This window comes from Rattus norvegicus, chromosome 7, assembly GCF_036323735.1.
Source record: "Rattus norvegicus strain BN/NHsdMcwi chromosome 7, GRCr8, whole genome shotgun sequence".
Classification (NCBI taxonomy): Eukaryota; Metazoa; Chordata; class Mammalia; order Rodentia; family Muridae; genus Rattus; species Rattus norvegicus.
The window spans coordinates 1,173,443-1,195,751 of record NC_086025.1 but is presented as its reverse complement, the minus strand read 5'-3'; the positions used below and the strand labels follow the sequence as shown (position 1 = coordinate 1,195,751).

The window sequence follows — 22,309 nt, the reverse complement described above, 5'->3', positions numbered from 1 at the left end:
CCTCTGGAAATCCCTGTCTCTGCCTCCCAAGTACTGGGATTACCGGCTGGCCGCCTTGTTCATCCTGACTCGGTTTCTTCAGTGCTGGGATTAGAGTTATTCCAAGACACCAGCACATTTTTGTTGCTACTATCTGATTGTTTTATACAAGGAATTGTTAAAACTCTTTCAATTAATAGTTTTCCTTGTTGTTGCTGTTGCCAGGTTTGACTGAGGATAGAACAGAGGTTCAGGGAAGGCAAGTTTTACCATTGAAGTCCCAGCCCCTCAGTCAGTGTTTTGGCTCAGTGTCATCCTCATGATCTTACACTTATTGTGATAAGCTATGCGAAGTTACCAGTATCCAATGATATAAACGTGGAAATTTGACCCATAAATACAGTAGTTTTTTTTTTTTTTTTAAGATTTATTATGTATACAGCGTTGCACCTGCATGTACACGTGCAGGCCAGAAGAGGGCACCAAATCTCATTATAGATGGTTGTGAGCCACCATGTGGTTGCTGGGAATTGAACTAATGACCTCTGGATGAGCAGACAGTGCTCAGACCGCTGAGCCATCTCTCCAGCCCCAGTAGTTTCTTTTGAGAGAACCAAGCAGTTGAATTGAGATCATGAATGCCATTGGGGTCAGGCAAGTTACTTGTTTTAGAGACAGGTAGTTCTAGGTAAAACTCATGTCTCAGGTGTGAAGAAAACACATGAATAGAGCTATATAGACAGGCTGGAGAGATGACTCAGTGGTTATGAGCACTGACTACTTGTCCAGAGGTCCTGAGTTCAAATCCTAGCAACCACTTGGTGGCTTACAACCATCTATAATGGGATCTGATGCCCTTTTCTGGTGTGTCTGAAGACAGCGACAGTGTATTCACATACATAAAAAAAGAAAGAAAGGTAGGAAGAACTATATAGTCAGTACTGTCCATTCTGAGAATGAATAGAATCCAGCCTTAAAGCCTTCCAGGGCCAATGCCTGGAATCCTAGCATTTGGGAGGTAGAAATTCCAGGTCATCCTTAGCTATGTAGTGAGTTCAAGGCCAGCCTGAGACTTTATCTCAAAGAATAGAGTAGGACACCTTTAACCCCAGCATTTGGGAAGCAAAGGCAGGCAGATCTCTGCAGTCTGAGGTCAGTCTGATCTACATAGAAAATACTGGAAGGCCCTGTCTCAGTGTGAGGTTGGAACTGGAGAGATGGCTCAGCGTTCCTATGCTCTTATAGAGGACCCAAGTCCAGTTCCCAGCAGCCACAAGGTAGCTTGTAACTCTGGTTCCAAGTGATCTGACCCCTCTTCACAGGCAAGCAGTGTTTCATGCCCATTGTGTGCACACGTGTATGCTTACGCAAAAACTTCTCCCTCTGGGTCTCTTTCTCTTTGAGACAGTTTTACATAGTACAGGTTACGTCAAAGATGGTAAAGAAAGATGACCTTGAACTCCTGATTCTCCTCTCAAGAGCTAGGAATACAACCGGTGAGTACTACCACACCTGGCTTTAAATGGTGCTGAGGACCAAGCCCAGAGAGTCCTCAGGCTTCTTTTTTCTAGTTCTCCCTACCCTTGCTTTTATATCTCTTTACAAGGAGATAAAGTCAACTTTTTAGATCATTTCATTACAGAGTACTTGGGGCAGACAAGGCTGTCATTGGAAGGAGATTTTTTTTTTTTAATTGTGGATAGGGTATACTGGGGGTGGGTGCCCTTGGCTTTGATAAGGTATTGAGACCTTCACTAGCCCACTGACCAGCCATCTTACTTTTGAGCACACATGAACTGGCCTGTGTCTGGCTACCGTCCAGCAAGTCTGCATTCATCTCTGTTCTCTGATCCAGAGGGGCCAAGAGTGGCATCACAGACATCTTTCATCAAACAGATCAAGCCCATCTACCTCCGAATCCTATACTTGTGATTCTTTTTTTTTTTTTTTTTTTTTTTTTTTTTGTTCTTTTTTTTGGAGCTGGGGACCGAACCCAGGGCCTTGCGCTTCCTAGGTAAGCGCTCTACCACTGAGCTAAATCCCCAGCCCCTATACTTGTGATTCTTAATTAAAAAAAATTTTAGAGGTTGGGGATTTAGCTCAGCGGTAGAGTGCTTGCCTAGCAAGCGCAAGGCCCTGGGTTCATCCCCAGCTCCGGAAAAAAAAATTTTTTTGTTCTTTTTTTTGGAGCTGGGGACCGAACCCAGGGCCTTGCGCTTCCTAGGCAAGCGCTCTACCGCTGAGCTAAATCCCCAACCCCGTATTTTTTTCTTTTTCTTTTCTTTGTTTTGTTTTGAAACAGGATCACAATTGTCCTGCTTCAGCTACCTGAGTAGGGGGAACATTCATGAATGTTGTTACAAACAGTAAAGGAGTGTGTGTGCATGCGCACGCCCGCACGCGCGTGTCTGTCTGTCTGTGTCTGTGAGGTAGCCTAGGTTGGTCTCACAGTCATTATGTAATTGAGACTGTCCTCCAGCTCTGAGCCCTTTGCGTCTGTATCCCCAGGGCTAGGATTCCAAGGCCTGTACAACCACACCCACCTCAGTGTTACGTTCTTCACAAAATGACCTCCAGGCCAGTTTGGGCAACTTTGTGAGACTGTGTATTTTAAAAAAGGAAATGTGCTGGAGAGATGATGACTCAGAGGCTAAGAGTGCTTGTTGTTTTTCCAGAGGACCCGAGTATGATTTCCAGCGCCCATACCTGACAGCAAACTGCTGCTTGCAACTCCAGCTGCACCGATCAACCCTCTCTGCAGGGAATCCAACCCTCTCTTCTAGTTTTGGCAGTCATAAGGAACAAACAAAACCAAACCACAAAAAAACCCACTTTTTTTGTGGGTTGGTTTTTGTTTGTTTGTTTGTTTTTTTGGTTCTTTTTTTCGGAGCTGGGGACCGAACCCAGGGCCTTGCGCTTGCTAGGCAAGCGCTCTACCACTGAGCTAAATCCCCAACCCCGGTTTTTGTTTGTTTTATTGAGACAGTATCTCTATTTGTAGCCCTGGCAGTCTTGGAACTCACTATGTAGACCAGGCTAGCCTCATCTTTGACCTAGATTTGTCTGCCTCTGCCTCCCAAGAGCTGAGAGTGTGTCTGCTACCACACCCAGTAAGAATTAAGTTTTTGGGGGTTGGGGATTTAGCTCAGTGGTAGAGCGCTTGCCTAGCAAGCGCAAGGCCCTGGGTTCGGTCCCCAGCTCCGAAAAAGAAGAAAAAAAAAGAAGAATTAAGTTTTTGTTTTTTCAGTGCATGTTCTAGAAAGATCACAGACTTGGTTATACTGAATCAGGTGGGATAAATTCTCCTTTCCTAAAAGTTACCACAAATAATTTCTACTTCCCCTTCCAAACAACTCTTAGCCCGGGCACAGTGGTACTGCCTACAACCCTGCCTACTTGGAGGGTAATTAGGAGTTTGAGTTGGGAGCCAGACTAAGCAACATGGTGAGATCCCCTCACAAGAAAAAGAAAACAAACCAGAAAGAACCCTAGTGCTGGGCTCCTGAGAAATAAGAATTAGAAACTGATTAGATGTAGAAAAATGAGAGCAATATAATGGAGAAACAGGAAGGAGTTTGAGCACACATGCCAGAGAGTTGGAATTCTCCCTCCTCCCATGTACTTCCTAAGCAGAACCCCAGGACCCTGCTCCCTTCCCCACACCCTCTACAGAACTCTGGACCTCCCTTTAAAAATATAAAAGTCTACTAGGATGAAGCTCACAGGTAGATGCTTGATGGGTGTTGGATGTGGGTTTGACATCCAGCAACATAAAAATGTGAATGTCTGGGCTGGAGAGACGGTTCAGTGGTTAAGAGCACTGACTGCTCTTCCAGAGGTCATGAGTTCAAATCCCAGCAACCACATGGTGGTTCACAACCATCTGTAAAGAGATCTGATGCCCTCTTCTGGTGCTGGTGTGTCTGAAGACAGCTGCAGTGTACTTACATATAATAAATAAATCTTAAAAAAAAAAATGTGAATGTCCTCATCAGAACTGTGCTTTCCAGCAAGTGTTGTTTAAATGCCCTTTGACCTAACCTGTATATCAGTTTGTATATCTGGGTCATTCTGCTTTTGTGGCCCTAAATGTATTGGATAGTTCATGTATTGGACTATAAAAGCTAGTAGCGTATCTGGGTGTGGGGGGGTGACTTTTATGCATCTCAAGACTCAACTGCTGTCTCCCCTCCTTTTTCTGAGACACATCTATAGCCCAAGCTGGTCTCAAACTCACCATATAGCTGAAGATAACCTTGAACTAATGATCTTCCTGCTTCTACCTCCCAAGTGCTGAGATTACAGGAGTGTGTCATCATGCCTGTTTTAAACTTTTTTTTCCATTAAAAAATGTGTTTTTCGGGGTTGGGGATTTAGTTCAGTGGTAGAGCGCTTGCCTAGCAAGTGCAAGGCCCTGGGTTTGGTCCCAGCTCCAAAAAAAAAAAGAAAAAAAAAAGAAAAAAGTGTTTTGTTTTGTTTTTTTGTTTTTTGTTTTTTGTTTTTGTTTTTTTTTTTTGAAGCTCCAGGACCATTTTATCAGAATTTGAGAGGAAAACAATAGGGCTGGCAGGCTATCGGTCTGGGCAGACATTGGGAGGAAGGAGGTGGAGTAAGAGGAAGAAAAAAAGCTATGTCTTTCAAGTTAGGGTCCGAGAAAGCAGGCAGATCCATCCAGTGGAGGTCCGTAAGCAGCTGCATTGTGAGGAGAGTCATCAGAGAAAAACCGAGAATGTCCATAATGAGGAGGAATCTTGCTTAGGATTTGAGCCACCATCTAAAGAGATAAAAAGGGGGGAGGGAGAGAAAAGAGAAGCTATGCTTTTTGAGTGAGGGCTCAGAAAACTAGGCAGGCTTCTCTGTGAAGGTCTGCAAGCAACTTCAAAATGTATCCGATGTTTTCTGGGTATGTAGTTGAACCTTCTTGATCTACCCTAGAATGTGATTTGCTTTCTAACAGGGTTTCACTGTGCAGCCCTGGCTGGCTTGGAACTCTGTGTAGATCAAGTATACATAGAACTGTGTCAATCCTCCTGAGTGCTAAGGTTACAGGTGTGAGCCTCAACTCTCCGGAGTTCTAGGATAATCTTAGTATTTAGGTTAGTTTACAGTTAGCATCGGTTAGTATGTATGTACACTCAGACCAATGTGTGCGATGTCATGTGTATGCAAACCGAAGGACAACTCTGGAGACTTGGTTCTCCTTCCTGTGGATTCCGGGTTTTGAAGGCAAGGTTTTCAGGCTTATGCAACAAATATCTTTACCAGCTGAGCCATCTTGTGGGGGGTGGGGTGGGTATGGGGTGGGGGGCGATGGGGGGCACATAGTTACCTCTGGAGATAACTAAGATGCTAATTTTTGGCAATGTTCACTTAAGATCCTCAAATGTTGGTTACATGGTATTCAAAAGGATACACACTGGAGACAGTAACTAATCATAATGGGACTGATGTAGCAGTGTTCACCAAGCTGTGGAGGTGTTCACTGAGCTCAAGAACTTTCTATAGGTTGCTTATATGTTGCTTCACTTTGTTTCACTCACACTTACGGGAAATAGATAATTATTTACTAATTATTTACTCCATTTTACAAAGGAGAAAAGGTCAGCATACAAGGGACTATCTCCATAAAAGACTGGTATGAGAGCTCAGCAGTGTTTGTGCATTGGTCTGGGGACCTAAGTTCACAAGTGGCTGGAGGGAACCAGTTACAACTCTTGAGAGTTGGTCTGTGACTACAAGCATATTATGGAATTTGAATATGTAGATAAACACACAAAGACACAAATAAATAAAAATGTCAGGCAGTGGCGGTGCATACCTTTGATCCCAGCACTTGGGAGGCAGAGATAACTGAACCTCTGGGTTACAGACCAGCCTGGTCTATAAAGCCAATTTCAAGACTGCCAGGGCTGCACAGAGAAACCCTGTCTTGAAAATATATACATACATACACACATATATTGTATATATTTTTTCTAGCATCTTAGGTATATACAGAGTTATACTAAGGGCCATGAAAGATGGCTCAGCTGGTGAAGATTTGTTGTACAAGCCTGATGTGTGTGTGTGTGTGTGTGTGTGTGTGTGTGTGTGTGTGTAATTTTTTTTAAAGGTTTCAGACATGTGAAGTAGTTTTTTTTTTAGGGTCAGTTTGCTTGTGAGTTTAGGGATTGGACTAGAATGTTAACAAAACCTTGCCACTGGAAAGAAAAAAACAGTTAAATGTTTTCATCACAAATAATAAATGTTTAAAGGGAGAAAGATGTGACCTAATGTAAATATTATACAGTATATACATTTGTGAAAACACTAGTAATTGTTAGTATGTGTTTTCTTTTTTCTTTTTTTTTTTTTTTTTTGTTCTTTTTTTTTCCGGAGCTGGGGACCAAACCCAGGACCTTGCGCTTCCTAGGCAAGCGCTCTACCACTGAGCTAAATCCCCAATCCCGTTAGTATGTGTTTTATGCCTCTATGTATCAGCTAAAATTCAAGCTGGGTGCAGTAGCTCATGTCTCTCATTCCAGAGGAAAGAAGCTTAGCAGGACTGAGCTTTAGGCCAGTCTGTGCTAAAGCGTGAGACTCTGACTCAAAATAAAACAGTACAATTTTATTTAAAAACATTTTTTTCATTTTCTTTCCCTTTGTTTGTTTGCTTCTTTCTTTCTTTTTCTTTTCTTTTGTTTTAAAGATTTATATATCTGTTCAGAGACACCAGAAGAGGGCATCAGACCTTATTACAGATGGTTGTGAACCAACTAGGAATTGAACTCAGGACCTCTGGAAGAGCAGTCAGTACTCTTAACCACTGAGCCATCTCTCCAGCCTTCTTTCTTTCTTCTTTTTGATTTTTTCCAGACAGGGTTTCCTGGAACTTGCTTTCTAGACCAGGCTGGCCTCAAACTCAGAGATTCACCCGCCTCTGCCTCCTGAGTCCTGGAGTTAACTATGCCCTTTTTGTTTGTTTGTTTGTTTGTTTGTTTGTTTGTTTTGTCTGTTTGAAACAGGGTCTCCCTTTATAGCTCCAGCTGTTCCGGTATTGGCTATACTGAGAAAACCACTTATATCCTTTAGGATGACTGTTCTAAAACAAGAAGGAGTTGGGATAGATATTATGAATGAAAACTTCTGAGAGTGGAAAGGAAGTTCCTGGAAAATTCAGCGTCCCTGAGAGATACTATTATTTACTTATTTGCTGTAGTGGGCTGTCACTTCCATTCTCGGTTGCAATTCCCACACTGAGGTTGTTCCCACCCTTCCTGTGTCCCTTGAGTTGAGCAGGCACTTCCTGTCCTGTTGGAAATGAAAGTCAGAGTTGGGGGTAGCCGTGCAGTGCACGTATTTATTCTGCAGCATGCTGGTACTGTCTGTTCCGTTATCACAGCAGAACGGCAGGAAAAGCAGAGAGCAGAGCTTTGTTTTAGAGAGAGTCTGCGCTTAATGTCTGCTGTGACAAAGACGAGTTAATTTACTGCTGGGGAATGCATGTGGTGGCAGTGGGAGGTCTGAGGAGGGGCTCTGAAGGCATTCAGTCTCCCTCCCTGATCTAGGTGGATGGGTAGGCTTCCTTGGTATCACTCTGAAGTTTTCTTTTCTTGGTCCAACTCTCCTTCAAGGGTGAATTGGAGGTGAGTGTCTCAGCAGCTGTGTAGATAGATTCTTGATACTTAAGTTATATCCTTCTTGCTGACCTTCTTTGCGAAACATGTTTTTTTAAAGAGTTATAATTTGTCTGTTTGACAGCTCAGAGAAGACAGCCTAACTCTGTGAAGATCATTCAGCTTGGCTATAAATTCCACACCTGGTGAGTTTTTATCCTTGTTTAAGCTTCATGGGTCTTATGGCCTAAGAAATAGTAGATTAAAAAGTCTAACAGTTGGGCAAGATGGTGCAGGAAACTTATCACTCAGGAGAACTGCATGTGGGTTAGGAGCTCAGGGTTTTTTCTCATTAGGTGGAAATCAACCCTAGCCTGGGCTACATGAGACCCTGTCTGAAAAAAGTACCAAGCAGGGCTGGAGAGTTGATTTAGTGGTTGAGAGCCATTACAGAGGACCCAGACCTGATTCTCAGCACCCACATGGTGGTTCACAGGCATCTGTAACTGCAGTTTTAGACTTCCTACCTGTGTTCCTACACAGAGAAATCCTGTCTTGAAAAACCAAATAAATAAATTTTTTTAAAGGTTTCAGATTTGTGAATTAGTTAGTTCCTACCATCAGGAACACAGGTGGTACACAATACTCATAAACAATTAAATAATTAACTTAAAAAAAAAGAATGATGAAGTTTATCGCTGGAAGGCTGGGAATGTGCCTCTGTGTCAGACTGCTTGATCATCCAGCACAGTCAAACAAGAGAGCCCAAACCATCCAAACGAAGTGGGGCTGAGTGTTCATGTGTGTATAGAATAGTGTACTAAGGAGACACGGAGACATTGAGTTTGAGGTCAGTGAGCACTACAGAGTGAGACCCTGTCTTACATGAACAAGAAATGAAGTGAGCAATAAGGGTAAGTGAGACGGCGTCTACTTGGGCTGAAGGCTGAGTGTCGTGATTGGGAGAGCACTTGCTTAGCACACTGGAGTCTTCCCTGAGACCACCAAAAATAAATAAGTAAATAAAGAATAACAATAAAAAGCTTCCACTTGTTTAAAAAAAAAAATTCCAGAGCACTGAGGTTTCTGGAATCACTCTGTGGATGATGTCTTTGTGCTGGGAATGGCCACCCCGACTGAGCAGAGCAAAGGCTCTGAGATTATTTCCATTGTATATTTAATTTGTATATGCTTTTTGGCATTCTCATCTTTGTTCTTTTTTTAAATACATTTAAAATTTGTGTGTGTGTGTGTGTGTGTGTGTGTGTGTGTGTGTGTGTGTTGGGGAGGGAGTGCATACTTTAGCACGTATGGCGGTCAGAGGACACATTTGAGGAGTAGGTTCTCCCTTGTACCCTGTGAGTCCCAGAAACTGAATCCAGATCTTTCAGCACCTTTACCTGCTGAACCATCCAAAAAAAAAGTATAATGTAGGCTGGCCTCTTGCCTCAGTCACCTCAGTGGACGACTCTGTGACCTTTGCTGACCTCAAGCTTTTGGTGACCCTTCTTCATGCTGGAGTTACATTAAACAGTGTATCACTATTCCTAGGCCACACTCTTCCTTTTTCCTTATTATTCTTTTTTTTTTTAAAGATTTATTCATTTATTATATATGAGTACACTGTAGCTGTCTTCAGACACACCAGAAGAGGGCATCGGATCTCTTTACAGATGGTTGTGAGCCACCATGTGGTTGCTGGGATTTGAACTCAGGACCTCTGGAAGAGCAGTCGGTGCTCTTAACTGCTGAGCCATCTCTCCAGCCCTTATTATTCTTTTAAGATCCATTTTTTTTTTCTTTTTCTTTTTTTTCGGAGCTGGGGACCAAACCCAGGGCCTTGCGCTTGCTAGGCAAGTGCTCTACCACTGAGCTAAATCCCCAACCCCTTAAGATCCATTTTTTTTTTTTTTTTGGTTCTTTTTTTTTTTTTTTGGAGCTGGGGACCGAACCCAGGGCCTTGCGCTTCCTAGGCAAGCGCTCTACCACTGAGCTAAATCCCCAACCCCTTAAGATCCATTTTTTATGTTAAAAAAAATTTTGGCTTGGCAGTGGTGGTGCATGTCTTCAATCCCAGCTCTTGAGAGGCACAGGTAGGCAGATATCTATGAGTTCCAGGCCAGCCTGGTCAACAGAGTGAGTTCCAGAACATCCAAGGCTATACAATAAGAAAAAATTGTGTGTGCATGTGTGTATGCATGTGTATATGAAAGAAAGATGGAGGGGAGGGGGAGAGGGAGAGGGAGAGAGAGGGCAGGAGGGAGGAGAGAAGGAGGGAGAGAGGGAGAGGGGAAGGGAAGAGAGGGCGAGAGAGAGAGAGAGAGAGAGAGAGAGAGAGAGAGAGAGAGAGAGAGAGAGAGAGAGAGAGGGAGGGGGAGAGAGAGAGAGAGAGAGAGAGAGAGAGAGAGAGAGCACATATATGAGAAAATCTGGGTATCCATGGAAGTTAGTGATAATAGAGGTGGCTGTGAGTCACCTGATGTGGATGCTGGGAATCTCCTGGAGGAGCAGCAATGCTCTTAACCCCTGATCTTTCTTACTGCATCAGGATCACCCTAAATATAAACTAGTCTGACCTCTGACCTCGCACATTCTGTATCTTAGTACAGTCTTCGCATGCTCTGGAAGGCAGAGTCAAGAGGGTTACATCAAGTTTGAAATCTTTTTTTTTTTTTTTTTTTTTTTCGGAGCTGGGGATCGAACCCAGGGCCTTGCGCTTGCTAAGCGCTCTACCACTGAGCCAAATCCCCAACCCCAAGCTTGAAATCTTAAAAAAAAAAAAAAACCATTATTTCATTTTATTTATTTTCGTATATACATGTGTGGGCATGCTACATTGGATGCTGGGGTCGGGGGAGAACAAGTTTTGGTAGCCGGTTCTCTCTTTCTACCATGTGGATCTGGGGACCTAACTTAGGCCCAGGAACCTACTAAGTCATTTTGCAGGCCAAGTTTGAGATCTTGTAGCTGAGAGCTCAGGGAAAGAAAGCTTCACATCAAAACCAAACAACAACAAAAAACATTGTGTTTTCATTGATAACAGGGTAATTGTCTTTATGACAATCAGAATTTGTTCGTGGAGAAATAGATAAGAACTCTTCTTTCTAGCTTGAACTAAGCCCACGGAAAAACAAGCCAAAATAGAACATCGCGGGCATTAGGACCCAGTGGAAGTGATTTGCCCTGACTTTGGGTTAACTTCTTTCAGTGACGTAAGGAGCAGACCTAGCTCACTCTTCCCCGCAGGGCCCCCCCTTCCTCCCCACCTCTCACTCCCTCTCTCTCTCTTGCTTGCTCCTTTTCTCCTCTTTCTCCTCCCCCTCCCTTCTCCCTTCCCTCCCTTTTTCCCTCCCTTCCTCTCTCCCTCTCCTTTCCCCCTCCCCTCCTCCCTCCCTTTTTCTCCCTCCCTTTCCTTCACTCTCTTCTTTCTCTCTCTCAGCTCCGTAACAGTAAAGAAAAAATGCTGCTATCAGTGACTTCCAGGCCTGGGATTTCGACTTTTGGCTATAACAAGAACAACAAGAAGGTAGGAAAAAGTGCTTTTGGGGAATCCAGCCACTTCCTTTCCTAGGGATCCGGGAGCGCCCTTCCTTTAGAATTCTCCTTTAAGAGGGGAACTAGATTCCTCTCTCCCCCTTCAGTGCCTCTCCTTCCATCTCATCGTTCCTGCCTTTTTGCACCTGGTTCTGGAGTTAAAGGAATTTAGAGCAGAGGTTTGTGAGGCTGGAGGAAGCAGCGGGATAAAAACAACCAACTTTGTAAGTTTGTATCTTCTGAAACGAAGTTCGTTTGATTGTTGCTGCTGCGTCAATGGGGATAGCATGACAACTCAGACCTTGTCCCTAGGCCCACTCCCCACAAGATTATTTTATCATTTTGGTTAATTGCATCCACCCTTACGCTGCCCCCCGCCCCCCCCCACTTGCCTTTTACTCAATCCACTAGCTAGCTGAAATTACAGGTAGTCTGAGAGGTCTCTAGGCTCGTCAAGAATTAAGTGTGCGCTTCTAGACCGAGAGACCCTACCCAACCCCACCCATCCTGGCAGAGGAATTTTGGGAGATAACGAGCTTTGGGATTAAGGCAGAAAGCTCAGTGATTCTTTGGGTCGTGCCTTTGAGAGGATACTCAGAACCCTGCAGATAGCCAGGCTTAGATCCCTGGAGTCCTTATGATTAACCCCTGGCTGCCTGAGGAGTTAAAGTATGGTTGAGTGAATGGACAGCCTGGAGAGAGAGGGACAGGCCTGCCCACATTTGCCAGAGAACATCCTTGGCAGTTTCTTGGCGTTTTGTGGTATGCAGTGCTGGAGGAGGAGCTTTGGGCCATAGCAGGAAGACTTTCTGAGCTCTCTGAGCATTACAGCTGTTTTTTAAGAAAACACGTGGTGCGGAGATCTATGCTTGTTTGGTGGAATGTTGGAGGTGGGGAAAGAGTCATAGCCTCATGGACCTGAGAAGACCTCAGAGACTCGAATACTAGTATTCTATCAGGGCAGCACCCCAGTGGGTTTAGTCTATGTGGCTTTCATTCTGTTTGTATGCTTAAGAGATGAAGCTCTACAGCCGGGTGGTGGTGCACCCCTTCCTTCCTTCTCTCTTTCTTTCTTTCCTTTTCCTTTCTTTTCTTTTCTTTTTTCTTTTTCTTTTTCCAGAGCTGAGGACTGAACCCAGGGCCTTGTGCTTGCTAGGCAAGTGCTCTACCACTGAGCTAAGTCTCCAACCCCAGGTGCACCCCTTTAATCCTGGTACTCAGGAAGCAGAGGCAGTCTGATCTCTAAGTTCAATACCAGCCTGGTCTACAAAGCAAGTTCCAGGACAGCCACAGTCACAGAGAGAAACACTGTTTCAGGAAATAAACAAAAACAAAAAAGAAATGAAGCGCTATGCATATTTTTGATTACACGTACATATGAACTGTTTCAATATGTATAATGTATTAACTGATGTCCTTATTCTACTCAACTCTATATAGAACTGTATAAAAACTTCATTTTTTTTTTTATGTTAGTTTTGGTTTTTGAGACATGGTCTCCCTCTTTACTCCAAGTTGGCCTAGAACTCACTCTGTAGCCTACGCTGGTCACTGGATCACAGGCATGAATGAGCCACACTGAATCTTATTCCCCCCTCTCCCCCACCCATCCTTCCTTCCTTCCTTTCTTTCTATTCTGGTTTTATTATGTAGCCCAAGTGGTCTTCAAACTTGTAATCCTCCTGGCTCAGCCTCTTTTCTGACTCTTTTTCCCCTCCAAGTTTCTCAGAATACCGATTAGAATAAAAGGAAATGAATTTTCTCTTTCAAGTTTTTATGTATTTGGATCTATTTAAAATGTCTTCTTAGCTCTCCTATCCTTTGGAGTATGGGAGATGTCTAGGATTTAGATTCCTTATTTTTTTTCTTTTGTTTTTTGTTGGTGCTGATGTTGGGGATGGAACTTGTGGCCTTGCACATACACTTGACAACTAAGCCAACAGCCAGATGTTTAGATTATAAGTGTAGGAGAACTCAGGGAGCAAGAGATAGGACTGCAGATTTCAATTTACCTCCTATCTCTCCCTGATAGTAGTTCAGGAAGCACTGGCAGTGGGCAGGATAGGAGTGGGAGCAGCTGCGCGCGTACTCACTAATAGGATTTGCCAAGAAGACCTTGGCGGATGGTGGGGTGGCCCGGTGTGAAAGCCATTGGCATTTCAAGCCCCAGGTCCCATGAAGGAGAGAATCTCTCCCTTCCTGAAATTTGTCATGCCATGTGTTCACCCAGAGTATGGCATGTGTATGCACTCCCAGACACACACAGATATACACTAATGATAATAATTTTAAAAAGTAACTTAAAAAAGCCTTTGGGGATCTCTCAAGATGATTCAGATGGCAAAGGTTATGCCTTCAAGCTTGAGTCCTATCTCAGGACCTACATTAGGTAGGAGACTCCCATAAGTTGTCCTCCGACCTCTACATGCACACAATAAATTAAAGTGTTAAGTGGAAAAAAAATCATTCTTTGGATTCTTATAAGCCAGTATTCTGAAACATCTAAGGAAGCGATATTTGCACAGTGTGCATACTGTGGCTGTGCACAGGACTGATTCTGTGTGTATATGTGGGCTTGTGGATTTCCATTATGAACTGAGACTGCTATGCTGCTCTATATGTTGCTGGTTCTTGTTTCAAAAGTGTTTCAATGTATTTTCTCATGTAAATCTGTGCTTTGGTTGGGGGGGGGGGCTTGTTGGGGATTGGTCTGGTGCAGTTTTGATTCTATGTATCCCTGGTTGGCTTGAAACTTACTCTGTAGCTGTATAGACCCAGCTGCCCTCAAACTCAGTCTTCCTGCTTCAGGTTCCAGTTTCCCAGCATTACATGCCAGCATCACCATGCAAAGCGATTCATGCAGTTTTTTGTTTTTTAATGTAACTGGATGTTTTGCCCGCAGGTATGTCTGCATACCACACATGTGCCTGGTGCCTTTGGAGGCTAGAAAGGGTGTTAAGTCCCCTGAAACTGGAGTTCCAGACAGTAGTGAGCTGCTATGTGGCTGCTGGGAGCCTAACCTGCATGCTCTAAAATAAGCCAGTGCTCTTAACTACCAAGCCCAATTTGTGCACTTTTTAACCTAAAGTTAAACATTTTAAAGACCCTGGACTGAGCATTGGTGGCCTTCTGTGAGTTTGAGGCCAGCCTGGATAACATAGAGAGAACTTGTCTCAAGAAAAACAAGCAAGCAGCCTGGACAAGTGGCGCGCACCTTTGATCCCAGCTAAGAGAGGCAGAGGCAGAGGCAGGTGGATCTCGGAGTTCCAGGCCAGTCTGGTGTACAGAGTGAGTTTTAGGACAGCCAGGGCTACACAGAGAAACCCTGTCTTGAAAAACCAAAATGAGCTTTTGTTAATTTTTAGTGATAAATCTAAAGTTTTTAAAGTTAAAAATAAAAAGATTTGTCAAAGTCCTGTAGTTTCTTACTCATCTCTGACTCCTGGAGGAAAATGAGTGACATTAGTTTGCTGGAAATGTTCTTCCAGGCCTTTCTCTCTGCTGTGATAATTCCCAGTGTTGGCAGGATAACCAGGGTTACACAGCATGGGTCAGTGTAATACAAAAGGCCAAGTGACACACTGTAATGCAGGTGTTCTGTTGTACTAAGACTGGGGAGGTAGAGGCAGGAGTACGACTTCAAGGTCATCCTAAGCTACAGAGTGAGTTTGAGTTCAGTTGCATGAGGGCCATTCCTAAATAAATAAATAAACAGGGTTGGGCTGGGTTGTAGCTCCTTTGGTAGAATTCTTGCTTGTTAATCTCCAGCTCCCAGCAACACACAAACAGATCTAAATGTCACAAGCCCGAAATCCTCAACCTCAAAGGCCACAAGTTTGAGACCAGCCTGATCTATATAGTGATCTCTAGGCCAATCCAGGGCTAAATAGTAAGACCCTGTCTCATTAAAACAATAAAACTAAAAAGTAAGGCCCTAGTTTTGATTTTTAACATCTTACCCTGCCCCTTGCTCCCAACCCCCACATGCCAAAAAAGCCATGAAGTGAAATATATATATATGAAACATATATATATATTTATATATTTCTTTATATAAGGAAAAATTTACATTATAGTTTACTGCTGTTTATGGTTATTAGTTCTAGTTTCTAGAATAAAAAATACTTACAAAAACTTGCAAGGCAACTCGGTGGGTGCTTACCACACAGCCTTAGGATCTGAGGAAATGAGTCTGGTCCTAGAATCCACGTAAGGAGGCTGGAAGAGGTGGTGCAAGTCTGTAACCCCAGCACTTTTATGGCAAGATGGCTGAACTGCCTGGAGGTTCTTGGACCAGCTCTCCTGGTGGATACAGAACAGCAGAAGTAATAAGATCATGCTGTGAGGGCTGGAGAGATGGCCCAGCAGTTAAGACTGCTATTCCGGAAGTTCTGAGTTCAAATCCCAGCAATTACATGGTGGCTCACAACCATCTGTAATGGGGTCTAATGCCCTCTTCTAGTGTGTCTGAAGACAGCTACAGTGTACTTATACATAGTAAATAAATCTTTTTTAAAAATGAAGATCCTACCTTGAGGTCGAAGGAGAGAACTGTCTCCTGTGTAAGTTATCCTCTGACCTCCACACACATGCTGTAGCATGCACACACATGATAAATATAAAATTCAAAATTTAAACGATATAGTAAAAACGGGAAGCTTCTTAGCAGACTGCCTGGTACCCTGAAGCTCTGGAATCCATCCTAGCATAAACTAGTGTAGTGCAGGCCTGCAATCCCAGCACTGGGAACAGATGTGGTCATCCTGGGTTCCATAGGCAACCTGGGATGCCCAAGACCCTGTCTCCATAAAACAGAAAGGCTGGATGTGTTTGTGTATTTGAATCCCAGTATCTGGGAGGCAGAGGCAGGTAGATCTTTCTGAATTAGAGTCCCAGGCCAGCTACACATAGTGAGGCTCTGTCACAAGATAGCAACAGCCAGATGCAGCAGCACAGGTCTTTAATTTTAGTACTGGGAAGCAGAGGCAGGCAGAGCTCTGTGAGTTTGAGACCAGCCTGGTCTGCAGAGCCAGTTCAGGACAGCCAGGGCCTCACAGAGAGACCCTGTCTCAAAATACCAAGAGGGGGAAAAGTCACAAAATGGAAAAGTGTGGATTTCAAAAAGGCTTCTACAAGATATTTTGATATGATTACTTAAAAAAAAAAAGCTAATGGCTTTGATTTAGATAAATAAATACAAAGAAAGGTTAGTTGTAGGTCTCAAGATGCCTTCATTTTAGCAGGGCCTTTACCTCTGTGCAGCCGGGAGATAGGTGAATAGGTCTGGGAATAAAGAAATCTGTATTTGTGAGGCTTCTAACCACGCCTTCCTTGGCATCATCTCCTTGGCATGTGTTGTTAAACTTAACCCCTCACAGCCACAAACATTTCCTTTAGGAAAAAGAAAAGGGACTACTTTTGTTTGTTTTCCTGCCCCCTCCTTGTGTGTGCATTATGTAAGTATGCACATGTGGGGGCCCTCAGTCTTACCCACTGAGACAAGGTCTGAGGGCTGAAGTAGAGCTCCAGGGCTCCCATGTTTCACTGCCACCTTTTTTTTTTTTTTTTTTCCTTCGGAGCTGGGGACTGAACCCAGGGCTTTGCGCTTGCTAAGCAAGCACTCTACCACTGAGCTAAATCCCCAACCCCTCACTGCCACCTTTGGGAATCCACCTGGGATTTGTGGCATTCACAAGAGTGCTTGGAATTTCTTTATCTGATGAGCTATCTCCCAGCTGTGTGTGTGGTGTTTGAGATGGGTCTCTCTGTAGCCCAGGCTAGCCTTGAATTGAAAGTAACCCTCTGTCCTTATCTCCTGATTCTGGGGTTGTAGGCACTCGCCACATTGACTGGCATGGGACTGTCTTTGATTTGAACTAATTTACCTTCCCCACAGATTTTGCTCACAGCATGGTGATTTACATACATAATTCAAGTACTCCTGGAGGTCCAGGCAAAAGGACAGTGAGTTCAAGGGTAGCCTCAGCTATGTTTTTAGGTTCTAGGCTGCAGGGGTTGGGGATTTAGCTCAGAGGTAGAGCGCTTGCAAGCGCAAGGCCCTGGGTTCGGTCCCCAGCTCCGAGAAAAAAAAAAAAAGGTTCTAGGCTGCATAAAATGTGTCTCAAAAAAAAAAATCTTATTTCCTGCCCCACATGTATCGTATCTCAGTTCATACAGACTTCCACAGTTGGGCCTGATTCTGCTCTGTAGGAGTCTTCAGTCTTCCCTCCTGGCTGCTAGGTCAACAGTCATAGCCCCTGGCTCTCTCTCTGCCTGCTATATATCTGTCTTCCTTTTGAGTGAGAAAGGACCTGTTTATAACAGAGTGCAGAGGCCTCTTCTCTTTCACGGTTTGGTGTTTTTGCTGTCGAAGGCTAGACCAGAGTTCTACAAAGCCACACCCCTGCTCCGTTCTCTCTTCCATTTCAGTCCAAGCTTCACTGATTATTAAACTTCCTTTTTAAAATTATTTTAATTATTTATTGTATATAAGTACACTGTAGCTGTCCTCAGACACACCAGAAGGGGGCATCAGATCCCATTACAGATGGCTGTGAGCCACCATGTGGTTGCTGGGATTTGAACTCAGGACCTCTGGGAGAGCAGTCGGTGCTCTTAACCACTGAGCCATCTCTCCAGCCCATTAAACTTCTTAAGCCAGGGGTGGTGGTGCACACCTTTGTGGGTGGTGCCATCCCTGGGCTGGTGGTCCTGGGTTCTATAACAAAGAAGGCTGAGCAAGCCAGTAAGCAGCACCACTCCACGGTCTCTGCATCAGCTCCTGCCTTCAGGCTCCTGTCCTGTTTGAGGTCCTGTCCTGACTTCCTTCCATGATGAACAGTGGTATGGAAGTATATGCCAAATAAACGCTTTCCTCTCCAACTTACTTTTTGGTTATGAGGTTTCATTGCAGCAATAGAAACCCTAATTAGGACAAATTGTTAACAGCATAGTGGGTATCCTGTGACAAACCTGACCATGTTTTTATGGGGAGGGCTGTGGAAGGACTTTGGAACTTTGGGCTAGAAAAGCCATTGAGTGGGATGCCCTGTGGGAGCTTGGAAGATAAGAACATTGAGAGCTGTGCAGAAGATGGAGGCCTGGCTTGAGACGTTTCAGAGGGAAGTTTAAAGACTATTAGTGGCATTTGCAATAGAAATTAAGTTAAGAATTAAGATTCTGGGGGTTGGGGATTTAGCTCAGTGGTAGAGCGCTTGCCTAGGAAGCGCAAGGCTCTGGGTTCGGTCCCCAGCTCTGAAAAAAAGAACCAAAAAAAAAAAAAATAATTAAGATTATGCCATTCTTGTCAGCTGGGGCTGGAGTGGCAGTTGCAATTAATGAGAGACCGGCAGCGCTGAAGCCAAACCTTTGTGTTTCTGGGACGATTGATGGTGGTCAGCGAGAGCTGAGAAACTAGCAGTGACTAAGAAGAGACCAGCATCACTGAGGTAGAATCTTCTGGGGAGTGTTTTCTGCGAGCACAGAGAAGCTGTGTTCCAGAGGTGGCAAAGGTTGAACCTCATGCTAGCATTTGGACTTGGCAATGTTTAAGAGTCACCCAGGTGGTACTACTGGTTTTGAAGGCATGGAGAGCAGCTGAGGCCTGGCACTGTGAGAGGCCAGGAGAGGTCATTGGTGAAGGTGCAGCCTCAGTGGCAGTTGAAGGCCCAGGACTGAAGAGAACTTGAGCTTGACACCATGAAGAGAGCCTGTGAGAGGGTACTGGTGAAACTGCAGCCCAGTTGCAGTAGAAGACCCAGCATTTTGGAGATGCCAGGACCACAGGATGACCACCAAGAACAGCAGCAGTTGTAGAATAGAACCTCCCAGAATTGAAGGCACGATGTATGCTGTAGGGGGCAGAGCTGGAGAAGTGACCCAAGCCCTTAGAGAAGCCCAGAAGATCACAAGTGGATCCCAAACATTTGACATTAAGTTATCTATATTGTTTGAGATTGGTTCAGATTGTGACTGTGCCCTGGTTCTTCCCTCTTGAAAAAGATATTTAATTTTGATTTTTACAGGAGCCCACTGCTAAAAAACTTTGAACTTTTAAAAGAGATTTAGATTTTTAGAGAGATTAGATCTTTTGTTTGTTTTTTGTTTTTTTGTTTTGTTTTGTTTGAGACAGGGTCTCTGTGTAGCATTAGCTGTTCTGGAACTCTCTGTAGACCAGGCTGGCCTGGAACTCACAGATATCTGCCTGCCTCTGGCTCCCAAGTGCTGGGATCAAAGGTGTGTGCACGTTCTCACCATCCAGGAGATTGGATATGTTAAAGAAACTGAAATTTCAATGTGTTTGTAAAGACTGTGGGGCTTTTATTTATTTTATTATTTTTATTTATTTCCTTTACATATCTATTGCTGCCCTTCTCTCCTAATCCCCTCCTCACACAACCCTCCTCACAACCCTCCTCACACAACCCTCCTCACACAACCCTCCTCACAACCCTCCTCACACAACCCTCCTCACACAACCCTCCTCACACAACCCTCCTCACAACCCTCCTCACACAACCCTCCTCACACAACCCTCCTCACAACCCTCCTCACAACCCTCCTCACACAACCCTCCTCACAACCCTCCTCACACAACCCTCCTCACACAACCCTCCTCACACAACCCTCCTCACACAACCCTCCTCACAACCCTCCTCACACAACCCTCCTCACACAACCCTCCTCACAACCCTCCTCACACAACCCTCCTCACACAACCCTCCTCACAACCCTCCTCACCCAACCCTCCTCACACAACCCTCCTCACAACCCTCCTCACAACCCTCCTCACACAACCCTCCTCACAACCCTCCTCACACAACCCTCCTCACACAACCCTCCTCACACAACCCTCCTCACACAACCCTCCTCACAACCCTCCTCACACAACTCTTCTCACAACCCCTCTTCTTCCCTGAGAGGGTTGGGTATCCTTGGGTATCCTGTGACTCTGGCACATCAAGTCTCCAGGACTAGGCACATCTTCCACTGAGGCCAGACAAGGCAGTCCAGTTACGGGAGCGTTTTCCACAGACAGACAAGAACTTTTGGGATAGCCACTGCTCCAGTTGTTCCGGATCCACATCTGCTACATATGTGCAGGGGGCCTAGGTCTTTGGTTGGTGGTTCAGTCTCCGAGATCCCCCAAAGGTTAGTTGACTCTGTCGGTCTTCCTGTGGAGTTTCTGTCCTCTTTGGGGCCCTCAATTCTTCCCCCAACTCTTCCATAAGAGTCCCTGAGCTCCAACCAATGTTTGGCTGTGGGTCTCTGCATCTGTTTTAGTCAGCTGCTGGGTGGAACCTCTCGGGGACAGTTATGCTCCTGTCAGGTATCAATAGAGTCAAGGATCGGTGCTTGTCTGTTGTTTATGTTTTTATGTGAGATCTTGGGGATGAATAAGAAAGTGAGTGTTGTGGCTTAATAGCAATGTGTTATTGTGTCCACTTTACAAGAGGTCAGTTGTACTGGCTGGTTTAATGTGTCAACTTGACACAAGCTAGAGCCGTCAGAGAGGAAGGAGCTTCAGTTGAGGAAATTCCTCCATGAGGAGCCAGCCAGTAAGCAGCACCCCTCCACGGCCTCTCCATCGGCTACTACTTCCAGGTTCCTGCCCTGCTTGAGTTCCTGTCCTGACTTCCTTTGGTCATGAACGGCAATACGGAACTATAAGCCAACTTTTCTCCCCAACTTGCATTTTGGTCATGGTGTTTTGTCACAACAATAGAAATCCTGACTAAGACAGGTGGAGTGTCCCCAAGTGCAAGGGGGATGTTGTTTTGTTTTAACTTGTAAACATGGAAATGTTTCCCCGTGCAGTGCTGGCTGGACAGTTGACTGAATTGGCAGGTGAGGAGTTATTTTGTTATCCTCTTATTTATAGTCTTTCTGACTCTTGCTAAATTTGGTTACTGATCCTGTGTTCTTAGGGAGGCTGGAGACATGACTCAGTGGTTAAGAGCACTGGTTACTCTTCCAGAGGTCCTGAGTTCAAATCCCAGCAACCACATGGTGGCTCACAACCATCTGTAATGAGATCTGATGCCCTCTTCTGGTGTCTGAAGACAGCTATACTGTACTCACATACATATAATAAATACTTCTTTAAAGAAAAAAGAAAGAAAGGGTTTAAGAAAGTGATAAGAGGTTTCATGAGTTTTAGTTTGTTCATATCTTATTCATTTAGAGCTAGATTCTTTTTTTTTTCAGAGCTGGGGACCGAACCCAGGGCCTTGTGCTTGCTAGGCAAGCGCTCTACCACTGAGCTAAATCCCCAACCCCTAGAGCTAGATTCTTATTTCAACCTAGACAGCTCATATACGTGATTATACCACTCATTACAATTCTTGTCATTTCCTTTTTCTTTCCGATGTTCGGTCCCCAGCTCCAAAAAAAAAAAAAAAAAAAAAAAAAAAGAAAGAAAAAAAAATTTATTTTATGTATGTGAGTACACCTTCGCTGTCCTCAGACACACCAGAAGAGGGCATCGGATCCCATTACAGACGGTTGTGAGCCACCATGTGATTGCTGGGATTTGAACTCAGGGCCTCTGGAAGAGCAGTCAGTGCTCTTAACCGCTGAGCCATCTCTGCAGCCCCCCATACCTTGTATTTTCTTTTGTTTTGTTTCTTTGAGATAGGTTCTTGTTGCATAGGGTTCGGGCTCACCTGAAACCCAAGCTTCTCTTGCTTTAGCTTCCTGAGTCCTGGGAGTGCAGGAAACTATGACTGCTTACCATTTTTTTTATCTTCTAAAACAATTGTTTTCTGTGGGTGGTGTTTAGGTGGTCTGTGTATCATGCTTACATCCTAGAGGATGATGCTGGATCACCTGGAACTGAAGTTATAGGCAATTGTGAGCTGTCGTGTGTCTGCTGGGAACTGAAACTCGGTACTCTAGGAGAAGAGCCAGTGCTCTTATCCACTGAGCCATCTCTCTAGTCCCACCCATTTATTTTTTATTTTATTTTTATTCTATTTTCTGGGAGGTTCCCTTTAGTCTGTCTTCCAGCCCCAGCATGCTTTTTTTTTTTTTCCAGAGCTGGGGACCGAACCCAGGGCCTTGCGCTTCCTAGGCAAGCGCTCTACCACTGAGCTAAATCCCCAACCCCGAATAAGCCAGTTCTAACAAGCTTAGTCTTGCCTATATTCTCAGCACATGAGGCTGAAACAGGAGGACTGCTACAAGTTCAAGGCCAGTGGATA

General features: G+C 44.5%; 1 protein-coding gene across 13 annotated transcripts in view; it reads left to right on the top strand.

Annotated features, from left to right (window-relative positions):
• Rbms2 (RNA binding motif, single stranded interacting protein 2) overlaps nucleotides 1–22,309 on the top strand; it is a 56,451-nt gene that overhangs the window by 5,939 nt on the left and 28,203 nt on the right. For 2 of the 13 annotated variants that reach the window (XR_010052944.1, XM_063263085.1), the window contains exon 1: nucleotides 10,781–11,100. Coding sequence is in view for 9 of the 13 variants with exons in the window: in XM_063263085.1 (XP_063119155.1) it covers nucleotides 11,035–11,100 (66 nt within the window). In the remaining 4 variants the exon portion in view is untranslated. Of the gene's footprint in view, nucleotides 1–7,260; nucleotides 7,605–7,719; nucleotides 7,781–10,622; nucleotides 11,101–11,179; nucleotides 11,333–22,309 lie in introns of those variants that run through there. The other 11 variants (XR_001838668.3, XM_039078543.2, XM_063263086.1 and 8 more) reach the window with 10 other exon arrangements.